The sequence below is a fragment of the Electrona antarctica genome (genome assembly GCF_951216825.1).
Source record: "Electrona antarctica genome assembly, chromosome: 24".
In the NCBI taxonomy this organism is placed as follows: domain Eukaryota; kingdom Metazoa; phylum Chordata; class Actinopteri; order Myctophiformes; family Myctophidae; genus Electrona; species Electrona antarctica.
The window spans coordinates 15,208,653-15,227,076 of NC_136803.1; the positions used below are offsets into that span (position 1 = coordinate 15,208,653).

The 18,424-nt window shown below is 43.8% G+C and overlaps 2 protein-coding genes across 3 annotated transcripts in view; one reads left to right on the forward strand and one right to left on the reverse strand.

Moving 5' to 3' along the window:
• Window positions 1-13,374, forward strand: part of LOC306917053 (inactive dipeptidyl peptidase 10-like) — a 70,126-nt gene extending 56,752 nt beyond the window's left edge. Inside the window, exons 20-27 of one of the 2 annotated variants that reach the window (XM_079495174.1) lie at window positions 48-176; window positions 665-730; window positions 875-929; window positions 1,891-1,990; window positions 4,976-5,040; window positions 10,371-10,443; window positions 11,109-11,182; window positions 12,822-13,374. In XM_079495174.1, the coding sequence (XP_079351300.1) occupies window positions 48-176; window positions 665-730; window positions 875-929; window positions 1,891-1,990; window positions 4,976-5,040; window positions 10,371-10,443; window positions 11,109-11,182; window positions 12,822-12,947 (688 nt within the window). In that variant the 3' untranslated portion in view covers window positions 12,948-13,374. Of the gene's footprint in view, window positions 1-47; window positions 177-664; window positions 731-874; window positions 930-1,835; window positions 1,991-4,975; window positions 5,041-10,370; window positions 10,444-11,108; window positions 11,183-12,821 lie in introns of those variants that run through there. The other variant, XR_013789101.1, reaches the window with a different exon arrangement.
• Window positions 1-18,424, reverse strand: part of dnajc27 (DnaJ (Hsp40) homolog, subfamily C, member 27) — a 305,233-nt gene that overhangs the window by 96,340 nt on the left and 190,469 nt on the right. The gene's annotated exons all lie outside the window — the stretch shown is intronic.

The window sequence follows — 18,424 nt, forward strand, 5'->3', positions numbered from 1 at the left end:
CTTGCTCTCTCTCTCTCTCTCTCTTTCTTGCTCTCGCTCTCTGACAGTGGCAGCACCCCAGGAGGTCAGACTGTCTCAGAGCAGTGCATGCTGGGATGGGACTGGGTCCTGGTGGACTCTGAGCAGGTCATCGTGGCGCGACTGGACGGCAGGGGCTCTGGGTTCAGAGGTGAAAGGTCAGCGACCAGCGCTCTTTTTAGTTTCTTACTTTTTCTCTTCAGATCAGAGAACCAGTGTTTGAAGAAGTAAAACAATATTACTTAAGTATCAATACTGCAATGTAGAAACATGTAAGTACAGTATAATTCCTCTATTAAAAATCTACTTTCAAAAAGTGAAAGTGCTCATTGTGCATACTGTCCCGTTTTCAAATTTATAAAATGTATAAAAATCTTTTGACAATAGCAGACCTACAAGCTCACAACACGTAGCACAAAATTGTACTTATGTACTGGTAAATGTACTTTGCACCACTGCAGAGAACTTGTGTTTGCCACCCCGCTGAAAATTTGTACAATTCCACAGGCAATGAAGGAATTTATAATTTATAACATGGGTTCTTTCTGCAAAGCATTCCGCCTCGAATTCCGCCAGAAAAAATGAAGCAATGCCAAAGAATTTTAGATGGTTAAAGTAGAAATATGTTATTGTGTTGTGTTCACAGGTTGCTGCATCAACTCCATCACAGACTGGGAACAGTGGATGTTCAGGACCAGATGGCAGCCTTGCAGTATGAACACACACACACACACACACACACACACACACACACACACACACACACACACACACACACACAACCTTATTCAGTCATACAACTATATTGTATGACTAAATATAAATATAAATAAATATTTTCCCTGTTGTGTTGCAGGTATCTGGTGAAGCTGCCATACATTGACCGCTCACGTATAGGAGTCTATGGAGAGGTACATTCATCACTTTTCATACCAAGGTCCATTATTGTCTCCACCAGGCCGAAGGCATGGGGAGAGAGTATGTTTTGCACTCCGTCCATGTGTGTGTGTGTGTCCGTCCGTCCTTCCGTCCTTCCGTCCGTCCGTCCGTTATCAGCTATTCTCCGTGTGTGTATCGCTCCGGTTAACCGCAAGCATGGGAGCAGTGCATGCACTCCTGCAAACTTTGGAAGCTAATCTTAGCCAATCAGGATGGAGTATGGAAAATCGGACAGATCCGTCTTGATCACATGACTAGAGATGTGTACCGATATGCGTAATATACGCTATAACATGTGGAAGACTGAAACTGTGCAGAGGTTCTGCACAGTTTAACATTGAACGGGCCAACGGTGCCAGAGATTAGCTGAGATTAGCAAGGACGAAAACATAGTCTCAGCCACGCCTTCGGCCTGGCGGAGACATCAAGCAAACAAACGACGACTGACACCAAATGTTTTTAGTGATGTTCGCTGCCAGGGACGTGCACACATAGACATCAAAGGGGGCTTCAGCCCCTGCCCTTTTACCCGTCTGTAAGACAACTGCCCTTTCCAGAACACAAATGCAGCATTTTCTATGGTGAAAGAAATGCAAATGCCACTCCTTTCCATGCCATGCCGGAAGGCAGCATTCAGGAGAATTGCTTTTTTCCCTAACAGTATTTTGCGTTGAACAAATTTGTTTAGAAATCCATGTCGTACACCGCATGTCCACTAGCTAAAGAGTGCTGGGTTGTGCCCCGAGAATAATTGATCTACAAGCTCTCAACGTGTCGCACTGAGACACGTTGAGAGCTTGTAGATCTGCTATTTTCGCTATTTTTGTCTTACGGGATTTCAGCCCCTGCCCCTCTAACACTCTGCACGTCCTTGTTAGCTGCTATTAAGTCAATAGTACGTGGACTGAGTGTTCGAGGGCGTTGTCCGTGCAGGGCTACGGAGGCTACGTGAGTCTGATGATGATGAAGTCAGCGGAGAGGTTGATCCGGTGTGTGGCAGCCCAGGCTCCTGTCATCGACTGGACCCTCTATGGTGAGTGAACCAGTCCCTGACCACAGCTCTATTCTAGACTGGACTCTATGGTGAGTGAACAATTTACAATTTACAATTTAGGCATTTAGCAGACGCTCTTAATCCAGAGCGACTTACATTTACCAGTGAACCAGTCTGTGTCCACAGACTGGACTCTCTATGGTGAGTGAACCAGTCCCTGACCACAGCTCTATTCTAGACTGGACTATATGGTGAGTGAACCAGTCTGTGTCCACAGACTGGACTCTCTATGGTGAGTGAACCAGTCCCTGACCACAGCTCTATTCTAGACTGGACTCTATGGTGAGTGAACCAGTCTGTGTCCACAGACTAGACTCTCTATGGTGAGTGAACCAGTCTGTGACCACAGACTGGACTCTCTATGGTGAGTGAACCAGTCTGTGTCCACAGACTGGACTCTCTATGGTGAGTGAACCAGTCTGTGTCCACAGACTAGACTCTCTATGGTGAGTGAACCAGTCTGTGACCACAGACTGGACTCTCTATGGTGAGTGAACCAGTCTGTGTCCACAGACTAGACTCTCTATGGTGAGTGAACCAGTCTGTGACCACAGACTGGACTCTCTATGGTGAGTGAACCAGTCTGTGTCCACAGACTGGACTCTCTATGGTGAGTGAACCAGTCTGTGACCACAGACTGGACTCTCTATGGTGAGTGAACCAGTCTGTGACCACAGACTGGACTCTCTATGGTGAGTGAACCAGTCTGTGACCACAGACTGGACTCTCTATGGTGAGTGAACCAGTCTGTGACCACAGACTGGACTCTCTATGGTGAGTGAACCAGTCAGTGACCACAGACTGGACTCTCTATGGTGAGTGAACCAATTTACAGTTTACACCAGGGGTGCCCAACCATCGATCGCAGTCGACCGGTATACCGCGTGATGATTGCCAGTCGACCGTGAGATGATTTTGGGAAAAAGGAAAAAAAAAGCTGGATAGCTTGAGTCCTCCATAATACACTGCTACCGAAAATAGCAGATCTACAACCTTCCTACAAGTGCATTATGCATTGCATCAGTCAGGTTGTTAGCTTGTACATCTGTTCTGCACGTGAATAAATTAAACATTAGGATGTACGATTGGTCGAAAACAGCGGAGGTGGTGTTTTCAGCTTGCCGAGATTTCTTTCAAATGGCAGCACCGCGACCGACCGAGATCCGATTATTTCCGACATTCCCAGAGACCCGACCCAGCCAGGCAGACATAAATGTGGACTAACTTTATGAAAGAATACAGCTGACGTATTGACCAATTACCATTTTATGATTAAAGCGAGAGAGAGAGACAGAGATGTTCCCTCCCTGCACTGCAGGCTGCAGCAGAGGGTGAGAGGGGCAGGCTAGAGAGAAACTCGTCTCGTCTCTCCTCTTCTCTTCAGCGTGCGTGCATTTAAAATTAACCAAACGGATCAGTCACGGAACGGAAGTTACAATGACTATTAATATTTTCTGTTGGTCATGTGTATATTGAATGGGTATTACGGTACATTTTGAGCTGGTAGCCCTCGGCTAGGTGGCAAAATTGAAAGTAGATATTGGGTCAAAAAAGTAATTAAAGTAAACCCAAGAACCTATCAACCATCTAACAGTCAAATATCGGTACATTAAAACTATAAACACTATAGAATGCTATAGAATGACAGATCAAACTTGCGGGGGTTGTAATCTATCCATCACACCAATCAACCAAGCACTATACAACACACCTCACTTGGAACATGCTCTCATGTCTAGCACGAAATTGTTGATTGTTGATTTGACACAGCAATTTCACAGGACAAAGCAGTTCTAAATGGTAAATGGTGCATTTATATAGCGCCTTTATCCAAGGCGCTTTACATAGATTATGTCTGTGTGCGGCCTAGTTCTGTTGGCCACATTTCTCCCATCCCCATTCCAAACTTTAATATAGAGTCATCTCCAATTTAAGAACCGGGTTCTCCATGTACCTTCTCTATTGAACCGAGTTCTTCATGTACTGGACTCTGAATTCTATTGCAGACAGACACACAGGCATAGTTATCACATCCATTGTGTCACTGTCCCGCTCCTGCTCTTTCATCTCACCGTTTCCCACATCCATTGTGTCACTGTCCCGCTCCTGCTCTTTCATCTCACCGTTTCACACTATTTATAACTAGAGGCAGTGGTGGAAAAAGTACTCATTATGCAGAATGTTCTCTTCCACAAGTTTTCAAATGTATAAGAATCTTTTTAAAATAGCCGTTCTACAAGCTCACAATTGTGAGTTTTTTCCGATCCGGCCAAATACAGATCATTTTTGGGGTCCTTGACATGAAATGGTTTGAACACCACTGACATAGAAACATAGGTTTTTCAGAAAACTGTCAGCATTTAGAAGATATTTTATAGAATCTAGCCTCAGTCCTAAATGGGTTAAAGGAAAATAAAATCTCACGACAGCTGGAAACGGCGTGAAGAGCACACCACACTTATGGCGTTTCATAAACGACTAGCACAACATGTTAGAATCATTATGTTTTGGTAGCCATACTGGTTGAAGGAATTACAGATTTGAAATATTTGAGATCAAATTACCGTAGGATTTTAAGGATGACTGAACAACATGCTTTCTTTTGCTGGTTTTGACCACTTCAAATACTCAAAATACTATTTCATCTTACAAATAACAGACAATGTCTGGGTTTCCCAAATGCATATGGTGTAAGACTTGTAGTGCTGCACATGCTTAGATTCTCCTCTAGGAGCACAGAACAGACATTTTGTGCATAGATGTGCCACGCAATGGTAGGCCTCAGGTCTACCATTCTGAAATTTAATAAGAGGAGCATCTGAGCATGTGCAGCACTATAAGTCTTACACCATATGCGTTTGGGAAACCCAGCCATAGTCTATCTCAAGCTTACACGGTACCATGTTGCTCTGCGACGTGTTGTCGAATACATTTCTTTTGAACGTGTGTTGTCTTTCTCTGCAGCCTCTGCGTTCTCAGAGAGATACCTGGGGTCCCCTGCAGGGGGCAGCAAGGGGAACAGATACCAGGTGAGATATTATTTGCCTATATCTGTTGATGTGTCTGGTGCATATGTTACTGTTGTGAGAGATGAAAAACAGATTGGAAAACAGCAAGGAGTTTAACACACTGTGTGTGTGTGTTTCTGCACGCACGTTTCTGTGTGTGTGCTCGCGTGTTTCTGCGTGTGTGTGTACACGCGCGTGCTTTTCTGCGTCTGTGTGTACGAGCGCGTGTGTTTCTGCGTGTGCGTGCGTGCGTGTGTGTGCGTGCGTGCGCGCGTGCATGCACATACAGGTTTGTTTACATCAGTGTTTGATGTTTGTGTGCATTCATGGGTTTGTGTTCATGGGTGCGTGTATGCACATACACACACACCTATAGAGATGGTATAGGGTGTTTAGTACACGTGATCATCTGTTATCATGCAGACTCTCAGCTTGTTGTGCTCCTGAACCATGAATATTAACCCATTCTGACCTGAGATCAGATTCTAAAAATGTCTTCTACATCCTGACAGTTTTCGATTTTTCGAAAATAGCAGACCTACAAGCTCTCGGTGGCGCGCTATGAGCTTGTAGATCTGCTATTTTTCAATAGCTAAAGCATAACATAATTCTAACACCAAAAGGGGTTCCCGCCCAGAATGGGTTAAGGCTAATAATACTTATACGTGTTGTGGCTAGGCATGTAACGATACACTCAACTCACGATACATGATATGAGGTTCACAATGCGATTTTTCACTATTTGAAATACAAAATGATTTTCCAGACAAATGACCGAAGAATCTTTTTTTATGATTTATCTTCCCCCCTGAGCTTTTTCACAATTTCTATTTAACTACATTGCAAAAGTAGCATTACTTTTCATGTAAAATTACTTAATTTCTGTGCAACAACTGTAAACATGCTTTCTTGGTTAGAACCTAGCTCGAGTTAACATGTAAAAAAAAAAAAGCTTTCTTTGATGGCATCTTAGGATAGATGTAGACCTATTTAACAGTGCCGAAACATAATTGCCTTCCTTGATGTATGAGCATCAAAGGCTAACATCTGCAGGCTTCAACTACTGAAAGTGACTGCATGGAGTCTGTCTCATTTCTCTCCAAAAGCACTTTAATATGATCACACACACCATAATTTACTAGCGCCCCTAAAAAATAATAATAATATATTTTTTAATTAAATCGATTAATATCGTCGGGATTCACGACGATAATCGTCAGGATTAATATCGATATAAGATATATCGTTACATGCCTAGTTGTGACGAAAAGAGAGCTGAGACAGAAGGCAAAGCTCTCGATATATACAGAGCAATCTGTGTTGCTACTCTCACCTATGGTCATGAAGTGTGGGTCATGACTGAAAGAATACGATCGCGGATACAAAGCGGCCAAAATTAGTTTTCTCAGACGGATGGCCGGCCTCTCTCTTAGAGATGGTTTGGGCATCTAGTATGGATGCCTCCCGAGAGGTCTCTCTCGGGAGGTCCTCGATCGCTGCACGTCCCACTGGGAAGAGACCCCGTGGCACTGCAGACCAAGGACCAGATGGAGGGATTATATCTCCACACTGGCCTGGGAACGCCTCCGGATCTCCCAGGAGGAAGTGGCTTATGCTGCTCCCCAGCTCAAAAACGTTAAAAAAAAAAGTGTTAAAGAAACTCTGGCAATTCTTCAGTTAACTCTGCCAGTAAATGAGCTAATAATGGTGCTCGTGTGAATGTTGGCCACTGTTCCAGGCATTTTGTTTTATTTCCGTCAAAGTGGGTTGGCGCCCAAACTGGGACAGCTTGAGCTATTTCTGTTGCACACAATGCTTTAAACGAACGCCAGCAGGACAGACCATAATAATCAGTGAGGGCCTAGTAATCACGCATCTAGTCCTCTTGAGAGAGACTGGGCTTGATTCATGCTTAGTGCGGGTGGGAGTCACCCAAAAGGTAGCATGGTGAGCCTGGCAGTGGGTGGGAGTCACCCAAAAGGTAGCATGGTGAGCCTGGCAGTGGGTGGGAGTCACCCAAAAGGTAGCATGGTGAGCCTGGCAGTGGGTGGGAGTCACCCAAAAGGTAGCATGGTGAGCCTGGCAGTGGGTGGGAGTCACCCAAAAGGTAGCATGGTGAGCCTGGCAGTGGGTGGGAGTCACCCAAAAGGTAGCATGGTGAGCCTGGCAGTGGGTGGGAGTCACCCAAAAGGTAGCATGGTGAGCCTGGCAGTGGGTGGGAGTCACCCAAAAGGTAGCATGGTGAGCCTGGCAGTGGGTGGGAGTCACCCAAAAGGTAGCATGGTGAGCCTGGCAGTGGGTGGGAGTCACCCAAAAGGTAGCATGGTGAGCCTGGCAGTGGGTGGGAGTCACCCAAAAGGTAGCATGGTGAGCCTGGCAGTGGGTGGGAGTCACCCAAAAGGTAGCATGGTGAGCCTGGCAGTGGGTGGGAGTCACCCAAAAGGTGGCATGGTGAGCCTGGCGGTGGGAGTCACCCAAAAGGTAGCATGGTGAGCCTGGCAGTGGGTGGGAGTCACCCAAAAGGTGGCATGGTGAGCCTGGTGGTGGGAGTCACCCAAAAGGTAGCATGGTGAGCCTGGCAGTGGGTGGGAGTCACCCAAAAGGTAGCATGGTGAGCCTGGCATTTTAGAAGGCTAATATTTGACCAAACGGCGCCGGGATGAAGTGAGAAGCCAAATGCAGTGAAATGTATTGATTTAAAGGTAGCGTTGGTGATATCTTTTATTCTGATAGTGATCAGTGCTATAGGCTAGAGGGTTTGTTCAGTATCAGGGTCTCCCCAGGGTCTCTCCAGCTCTTGAATAAACACTAAATACATTTTCAGGTAGAAAGTACCCATTTATCAGCTGTTCGAGTTCCAATTTTGTGTGCTCACCACTTTGAATTTCTCTTGTTTAATCTGTATCCTGTCAGAGTTCTCTATCCTGATTGGATAACATTGGTATCCCGACCTGAAAATGTATTTTCTCTTACTGAACACACACTCTATAGCGATGATTACTAACAGAATATAGAGCTATTTAACACTTATTTTAATCAAAGAAAATGACTTACCCTACCTTTAACCAACCAAAAATAACACATTTATTACTCTGACCACAGTATCTGTTCAAATCAGCTGTTCTGTCTGGCGTTTTCAGTCGAGAAAAAAGACTCAAGTCTAGTCATCTATTAAATGACATTCAAGGTCTTTTATGTATGTGTAATTGTATTTGTTTGTATGTTTACTCTTATGTGGACCCCAGGAAGACTAGCTGGTTGCTATGGCACCAGCTAATGGGGATCCTTAATAAAAATCAAATCAAATCAAAGTCTGCTTTTATGTCGAGGCCTTTCAAAGTGTTTGTTTATTTTCTCTTCTTGTCCTTTTATGACTTCTATGCCTTCAATTTTACTTTTCATTTTTTATCTCTTCCATGTAATGTTCCTGTCATTTCTATCCTGTTTTTGTTCAGCACTTGTAGGCTAACCTCGTTTCAAAAAGCGCTAGACAAACACAATTTATTACATTAAAAACTCCCGTTTATCTGAAGCTGCCTTGACTCTGTAGCATTAAAGGTCACTCCCTCTTTTGATTCAAAACAAATGGTTAATGGAATCGTTTATTCCACTAATGATGTTTAGAGCCGAAGCCTCTGGCTGCATTTTCTCATAATGGGACAGAGAATGTGTTGTTTGTTTTTCTCATCAAGTGAGAGGAAACCGCACCTTTTATAAGCTAGATCAGTGGTTACCAAACTGCTTTATCTCTCTCTGTGCTAAGGGTTTCCACCCCCCCTTTTCCCCTCACTGTATATGTTTCTTTTCCCTTTTTACCTCCATTATGATGAATTCCTGTACTGTTCTTTGTCTATATAGAAGTGTCTATTTGTACGTCTCTAAATGTTTTGATGATTTGAACATGGTGGACCCTGTTGTAAACAAGTGTAATGCTTAATTGGGTCGTCCACTCACAGTTAACAGCCTTTGTATTGAGTTTGTGCTTGAAATGTACTGTAATTCTGCAAACTATTAATACAATTTTCAATCAATCAAGGTTCCTCATGGCCCTATGAAAAACGTTGAAGACCCCTGCTCTAAACGAAAAGAAAGTAGAAGGAAAAACACTTTAGTAGCTCAGATCCTTTGCTTGCACAAGAAAACATAAAGAAGGCTGAAAGACACAGCAGCTCTCAGGTCTCTTGTTGGATTCCATTCAAAGCCAAAAGGGCTGAAGGGCGGCGGTGGCTCAGGCGTAGAGTTTCCGGATGGCAACCGCAAGGTCGCCAGTTCGAACCCGGGCTCTCCCAGAGTTAGTGTCGAAGTGTCCTTGAGCAAGACACTGAACCCCTAATTGCTCCTGATGTGCTGGTTGGTACCTTGCATGGTTTCCGCCACCATCACCATCATGAATGTGTGTGTGAATGGGTGAATGTAATGCACAATCTATGTAAAGCGCCTTGGATAAAGGCGCTATATAAATGCACCATTTACCATTTAACACCTCCAGGTGTCCTTTAGCGGTTATAGTAAGAAGAATAACAATATGTGAAGGAAATGGGTACGGAAATATTCTGTGAGTGTATACCACGCCATCTGCTCCTTGTAGATGGCTTACATAATGCTGTAGTAGTGTCTCGGCCTCAAACTATCAACTTTGATATTATCGCCCCGGTTACGTTTTACTCAAGCATGCAAATTCATACATGTAATTCATGAATGAATGATGAATAATGATTCATTCATCATGAATTTATCACCATTAACACCATGAACTACTGTAATGGTGAACTTAACCAAGCGTCTAATATATCATTAATTAAGGATGTTAACTAACTCATTCTGAGCATAGAAGTGGAACAGTGGAATAGCGTCCTTACCTAATGATATGTGACACTTGGTTAAGTCATAGTGACTCCATCATTAGTTAATGGTGAAGGCTAGGAATTAATTTATGCTTTTTTGTTATGACTACATTTATATACATATATACATGGGCACTGGCCTACTTGGAACGATGCAAGTTGGAAATGAATGCCCAAATATGGAGTCTATGCAGATGTCAGAACATTATTGTGATGCAAGGGCCCTGTCCAGAGCCCAGGCAGAGGCTTTTGTGCTGGTTCTGGACAATCGGCTATCCGACGGACTCAACACCGGGCACTGCACTCCCTGTGGTGGTGTGGAACGCGTGTGTCAAATTTGAAGTCGGTGGGGCGAACGGTACTCGAGTTACCTGGATTACAGACGTACACACAGAGAGGTGGTGCATGTATAGATGGATTACCTAATACCTATCATAATTTTTTTGTTTGTTCATCTGCTTGACCTAGTGAAGTACAGCATGTAGTTTTGTGTATTTGTCTGTGCAGACAGCCAAAGTCCTGGCCGGCCTGGAGGGACTGCATGGAGAACCTTTATTACTAGCCCACGGAACGGCTGACGGTACAGACACACACACGCACACACACATATACACATACACTTTTGTCCTCTTTTGAAATGAAACATTAATTCATTGGCACCAGAGTAAAGTGAAGACTACAAAAGGCCACTGAGTATGCAGTTCAGAACTAAATCTTTTTTCTTTTCATAGGTTTATTTGGACGGGACAGCACATCATTAATGAACACTCAACATATACAATGCAATGTTAAAATATGCTGGACTTTCCATCCATAGTCCCCAAACAGAAAATGGGCAACAAAACAAAAAGAGCACATATCCATTACTAAGGGGGTAAAAGAGAGAAAAGAGAGAGAGAAAAAAAACTAAAGTAAAAAGCCCAAGTAATATGGCTTTGTTATTTTACTAAAGTCCCAACCCAGCGACCAGAGGGGATGTGACCGCTAGGAGTGTTTCTAGACTGTTTTAGTTTTGGTAATCCAACGATTCAGTTATCCTGAGCATATCGTTGCTGTGGGGGTGGAAACATCTTAACATTTTTTTATTTTTTTTTATTTAAATTTACACCTTACTCGATCATACTACAGCGTCACACAAAAGTATCAAAAGTAGCAGATCTGCTTTGTATCATAAAAAGTAACTGTTTTGGACACGTGAGGCTTCCACCCAACAGACGATATTTTCTTTCTTTCCTGCATTTGCAGCAACCGTCCATTTTCAACATTCGGCAGAGCTGATCAGACACCTAATAAAGACCGGTGCCAACTACACCATGCAGGTAAACACATGGAAGATGCATTTATACGTCTATGGACCCCTCCACCACCACCACCACCCCACAAGCCTTTAACCCATTCTGACCTGAGATCAGATTCTAAAAATGTCTTCTACATCCTGACAGTTTTCTGAAAAAGCTGTTTCTATGTCAGTGGTTCTTCGATTTTTCAAAAATAGCAGACCTACAAGCTCGTAGCGCGCCACTCGGTGGCGCGCTATGAGCTTGTAGATCTGCTATTTTTCAATAGCTAAAGCATAACATAATGATAACACCAAAAGGGGTTAACTAGAAAAACTGCTGCTTATTTTTCATGACTTTGAAACCAAATATTATACTTCACAATGTGTTTTAATCATTCTAATTTGGCTGGGTGGTTTATAACATACTGTGTGGTCTGACAAAATGGGGTGAGTAATCGATAGAAAATAAGTCATTTTGCGGGTGAACTATCCCTTTTAGATTAAACAATTCTCAGGTGCTGGCGATTCTTACAAAATGCTACACTCCACAAACACAACCGTTCTGTTATACAATTTACAACCAGAGCGACAAAACATTCTTCTTGTCGTGTCCACAAGACAGTCTGTTACAATACTTGGCTAGATGTGGTTCAGCCAATGCTGAACACATTGCTGTCCCTTCTCATTGAACTCTGCCAAGTCCGATGCTGTGCAGGGATGTTCCAGCAGGGGGCAGTGCGCTATTTCCGAACGTGCCCACAATGTCCTCGTCATTTGAATATCCCCATTTTGCGAAAGTGGCTTTTGCTCGCCCAACACCAGATCTTAATCTTAAGCATTTCCACACTGAGTAGGTTGAGTCTGATGGCCGAAGAGAGGGTGTCTTTCGTCGATGGACTGTTGTTGCCGCTCTTTTCCGCTTGCTGCATTCTGCCGTATCTCTGGTGGGGCTATGCCTGCCAGGATGTACAAACGGTCTGTGGGTGTAGGTTTCAGACAGCCAGTGATAAGGCGGCAGCTAGCATTAAGGGCGGGGTCCACCTTCTTGGCATGGGCAGATCGCTCCCACACTGGGCAGGCATACTCGGCAGCTGAGTAGCAGAGCGCTAGTGCGGTTGACTTAAGAGTCTGTGGGTTAGCACCCCAGGTTGTGCCAGTGAGCTTGCGGGTTGTTCCTCGCACTCACTTTACACTTGGTCTTCTCTGTGTGGGTCTTAAAAGAGAGACATCTATCCAGGGTTACCCCTAGACTGGGTGCTCACAGTGTTCAAGGTTCCTGACCAGCTGACCGTCAGTTGGCGCTTGGCTTCACATGTATTACATGGTAATACATCAAATACATAATAGTTATCCAGAATCATAAATACGCTAAGGACCTAACATCCGACTAACAGTAGAATATCTGTACAATGAAATGAGTATAGGCTACACTATAGAATGCTATGTCTACATAAAAATTATACCTAAGTTACATAAGTTTAGCCTTTGCATATGCCTGTAACGTCGTCAAAGCTAGTGCAAGTGCTATGGGATAAGATGAGTTTTCAGACTATGGCAGAAGATTGGGAGTGAGTCTGCAGTTCTGATTGCAATGGTTTTTACTTGAGGTTCCTATAGTTTATGTACTGTAACTTAATGTAGCACATTACGTATATTTCTTCTTTCCTCGCATGGAACAGATCTACCCTGACGAGGGCCACTTCCTGTCCGCCCACAGCCGGCTCCAGCTGTCCCACTCCCTGGTTGCCTACTTCAGAGGATGTCTGCTCGACTCGTCGTCACTACTCCACCAACCAGATGAGTGACTGAGACACAGTGGTGATAACACGCACGCGCTATAGGCTGCGACGGACCAGGAACTTAAGTGTGTGTGTGTCTGTGTGTGTGAGAGATGTATGTGTACAGTATGTGTGCGTGTCTATGTTTTGTAGCACAATATTTGAGGGTTGATGATAACGCCGTGCTTTCTTCTTGACCTATCAGAATATATTCTATTGCTTGCCCCTCCCCCCCTGTCAGGTTCAATGGTGGATTTATTTTAAGAATGGCATTGTCAATATGATATAATGCTATGGACCCTGGCACCAATATGATATAAAGCTATGGACCCTGGCACCAATATGATATAATGCTATGGACCCTGGCACCAATATGATATAAAGCTATGGACCCTGGCACCAATATGATATAATGCTATGGACCCTGGCACCAATATGATATAATGCTATGGACCCTGGCACCAATATGATATAAAGCTATGGACCCTGGCACCAATATGATATAAAGCTATGGACCCTGGCACCAATATGATATAATGCTATGGACCCTGGCACCAATATGATATAAAGCTATGGACCCTGGCACCAATATGATATAAAGCTATGGACCCTGGCACCAATATGATATAATGCTATGGACCCTGGCACCAATATGATATAATGCTATGGACCCTGGCACCAATATGATATAATGCTATGGACCCTGGCACCAATATGATATAAAGCTATGGACCCTGGCACCAATATGATATAATGCTATGGACCCTGGCACCAATATGATATAAAGCTATGGACCCTGGCACCAATTTCAGAGAATGACAATCTCTACTTTGTGACTACATTTTCAATGTCCTGGGTTGTGGGGCGTTTTGTTATTGATTAACAAAATGTTCAACCTTCCCTTATTACTTACTCTAGGGCAGCTTTTTAACTGAGGATTTCTGGACCAGTTCAAAAAGCAGATATTCCGATTGGGTCGTCCTTGAAGGCTGGCGGTGCCCCCAACCCCTCCCCATGTCTATGTTGGTGTGCGAGGCACCCTGCTCATGTCCAAATTTGGTCAAGGTTTTGTAGCGATTACCCTAAGATAGCAATACTCCAGTGGTTCCCAAACTGTGGTGGGTGCACCCCTTGTGGTGCGCGAGCGCCTTCTAGGGGGTGTGCGACATGAAAACGCTAATGGTGGTGCTATGGTTTTATTTTAAATACCATAATTTCCGGACTATAAAGCGCACCTGAATATAAGCCGCACCAGCAAAATGTAGGGAAAAAAACAAATGTGTACATAGACAAGCCACACTGGACTATAAGCTGCATAGAGGCCATAGCCGGCCATAGAGATAGATTTAGAAGGTCCCCTAGTGGCCGTTAGCTGTACAAATCCATAGATTAGCCGCACCGTTGTATAGGCCGCAGGGTTCAAAGCATGGGAAAAAAGTAGCGGCTTATAGTCCGGAAATTACGGTATATTAACATAAACCAATATATGGCAGGTATATGCAGAATATAGCCTATGCTGCATAAGCCATATTCAGGTTCATATGTATATATGTGGATAAATTGGAAATATGTCTCTATATAGCTTATGCAATTTATATTTTCATGTGTGGGGGTGCGTCAGGTCGGGAGGTAACGGGGTGCATGGCCAAACAGGTTTGGGAACCGCTGCAATAGTCCAACAAGAAAAGGGGTGAGGGGCATTGTCTTAACCATTTAGGCCCTATCGTGAGAATAGATCTACAAGCTCAAAACACATTGCAATATGACGCATTTTGAACTTGTAGATGTATGCCATGGTAACGTAGGTAACATAAATGTTTAACTAAAGTGTTAAATTGTGATATTATCAAATATGTCAGGTTATACAACAGGTAGTTTTCGCTGCATTGAAGAGTTTCATTCCAAAATTAGGCATCCATCTGGATGTCCACAAATGGACACCTACTTAACTCTGTAGGCCTACTTGATAGCACAAACAATGCAGATTACTCAACCATTCCAGGCCGTTTATAGATGACATCATATGTATGAGGAATGATGAGCTCAGGTATTTATTTATTTGTATATTTATTTATGTATTTATTTCCCATCGGGACGTGTCTTGTGCTGCATGTTGTGCCTCGATCGCCCCGTGTAAGGTTCATCCGTTTTCGCTCAGCTGTCCTGGTTCGTCAGCAGGTGGTTTTGAGTCGACCTTGACCTTGACTCCTTGTCTCTACTGGGGTCCATCTCAGTGCAAAAAAATTTAAGTTATTTCAGAAAACAGGTTTTAAAAGGTGTTTTAAAAAAAAATCTGCCTCAGGTCTAATTGGGGTTTAGTTTTTGAGGGGCGCTAGCCCATCCTATGTCCAGCTTTGAGGGTTTGTGTAAACACAAACTTTGAAGACAAATGTGTGTGCGGGGCACGGTGGCACAGTTGGTAGTGCTGTCGCCTCACAGCTAGAAGGTCCTGGGTTCGATTCCCGCTCGGGGCGCTGTGGGTGCTGGCGGCGTGTTTCCTCCTCCGCATCAGTGCCCATACCCGAGGCGGGGTTGGCGAAAGGGCCTTTCTGTGCGGAGTTTGCATGTTCTCCCCGTGTCCCCTAGGGTAGGTACCCTCACAAAAACATGCAGTAATCCTGGTCTCTAAACAAACTGCCTCCCCCTGGCCATCCGGGGCGCCTGATGGAGGGGAAAGGAACTGGTTGGAATAACGTGTTCCTTCCACGCGCTACGTCCAACCAGGGAAACTCCCCCCTGTCACGTGTAAAGGAGCAACTTGGACACCCAGGCAGGAAGGAAGCATGAGTTCAAGTCCGTTGCTCTCCCCATGTCCCCCATATATGGGGACTAGGTTGGCGGAGGGTGTGTAGAGAGCCCAGGATCACATTAGATAATTGGCACAGGGGTGAAAAAATGGGTTACAAAATCGAGGGATAACATTTTTTAAGAAGACAAATGTGTGCAAACACGTGTGTAACATGTGTAAACGCAAACATTGAAGACAAAAGTGAGGACGCAAATTGTGATTGGCCGGAATGAGATGATGTAAGATGACGTATGATGATAAGAGCGCCCCTCACTTCACATGGGTGTGAGGGGATGTTGTAGCAATTTGGGATCAAACTCTTCAACAGCGTCGGGTTATTTGCATTTATATGATGATATTGATCATCTGTATATATGCATTTTCAGTTCGGGATACCAATTTTTGTATCCAATCAGGATAAGTGAAATTGGAAGTGATGAGGCAAAGAAAGTAGCAGACATAACTGGAACACTATTTCTCATGCCAATAAAGCTTCTTTGGATTGAATTGATCAAGTCTCGGAAAAGACGCGCTGTGATTGGTCAGTTGTCACTTGAGTGGCATCGCGGCGTAGCGTGCCTTCCGCACTTCTGGTCCTTCCGTCCACACGTCGATGCAGGTCGCTCCAATGAACTGCAGCAGCCAAGGAGGCATCTATTGTATTTATATCTATGAATGCAGGGTACTCTCCGCTGATTCATTGGATGAAATTCTGTCACCTGCCTGAAAATGTATTTTCTGTTGGAGAGACTCCTGTTACTGAACAAACACTCTAGTTTTAACCTTTTTTGTTTTAACCAAACAATATCACTTGCCCTACCTTTTTAAAGAGCTGCTACTGGGACTAATGCAATCTATTCTCAACCTGCTGAATACACTGTCATTGTTATGACTAACCTTGGTCCTGTTTAAACCAGTACTCTCAAGCTTTCTCTTTGTTCTCAAACGTGGTCAAGGAACCCCAAATTGACATTGACAGGAGAGAAGAAGGAAAGTAGCCTACATTTTTTTTATATTTTCCAAATGTAAAAGGCAGATATACAAGCTTGAAATGAAATGAAATGATTACTATATTTACCCAGGGTATCTGGGCTAAGCTCAAGAACTTGTTTCCAGCCAGGCCCTGCTCATAGAACATTTCATCGTAGTGGTTCAATGCCTTGTTCAAGGGCACTTCAGCGGTGGTAATTTTAACGTGTCGGACCGCTGATTCGAACTGGCGACCTTCCGGTATCAAGACCGCTCCGCAATCCGTTCGGCCACGTACGAACTTTCGCACTGTGAGCTTATATATCTGCCATTTTTGAATAGCCAACGTATAAATGGATAAAGTTTTTTAATTGATTGTGACGCTATATTTAATGAACACATTTTGCTGCGGACTTTGTTTGAGAACCACTGGTTTAAACCTTCAATGCTGTCAAAACTTTCTGGAACAGATTTTGTTGATGTTGTATCGTGAGGTTTTTTAATGACTAACTGTAGTTGTAGGCTACACAAGGAAATTATCGTTATTATTATTGTACATTTTTTGTTTTAATATTAAAGATTGATGATGAAGACACGTGCAAATATCTGAGTTCATGTTTTGTTTATGTAAAACCAGCAAAACCTTATGTATTTTTATCATGTCAAGTTTAGATATTTTGTGTTATGCTGCATTCATATGGAATCAGGCAAGTGGCAGACGGCAAAACCTGCTGCACCGTTTACCGTCCTGTTCCGTTTACCGTCCTGCTCCCGTCCACTAAAATTACTTCCGATTTGCTGTCTACCGCTTGCCTGATCCCATGTGAATGCAGCCTAAGTTGTGTGTGTGTGTGTGGGGGGGGGGGGGGGGGGGGGGCAAAGTGAGCCACTATGAAAGGCCCTGTGCAGTGTGACCTGTGTGAATCTCTTGTCCGCACTTACACTACTCACAGATGGAGTTTCTTTATTCACAACCTACAGATAACCTCAACTGACTACCTCTGCTAAGAAGTACAGGGACAGCGCCACCCTGTGGCTCTCAAAATATATTAAGCTTAAACCACATTTTGATTGGTGGTTTGAACATTGTATTAACAGTTTGTAGAATGGGTACATTTCAAGGAATGTACAGGTCAATACAAAAACTGCTACGAGGATAAAACCAGAAAAAGCACTGACTATCAAGGTCCTCCATTTTCAATTCATCAAGACATACAAATATACACATCTATGCAAAATAGAAATACAAATCATCAAATACACAGTATTGCCATCAAAAATAGAGGGGTACATTAACTTTTTACAGGGTCCAGTTTAGAATTGCAGACGCCCGTAAGTGCTCTTTGAGAGCGGTTATGAAGGAGGCTAGGGATTCACATGTCTTAATGGCTGTTGGTAGGGCGTTCCATAGTTTAGTGGCATAGTAGGTAATTTAACCCCTTGTTTGAGCCGAATCTGGGTTTGTTGAACTCCCTCTGGTGTTGTGATTGTGGACTTCGTAGACATTAAGGAAGTATTTTGACAGGTACATGGGTATCTTAGAGGTGTAGCGAATCTTGTAACCCAGGCCCATTGCCAGTTGCTGTACCCTGTCGTCAACGCTAAGCCATTCCAACCTATCAAAATGAGTGGGGGTGAGGTGGGTTCTGGGAGTGAGGCCAAGTAGTAGCCTGACTAGTTTGTTTTTTGATGCCTGGAGCCTTGTTTTATGAGTGGGGGTGAGGTGGGTTCTGGGAGTGAGGCCAAG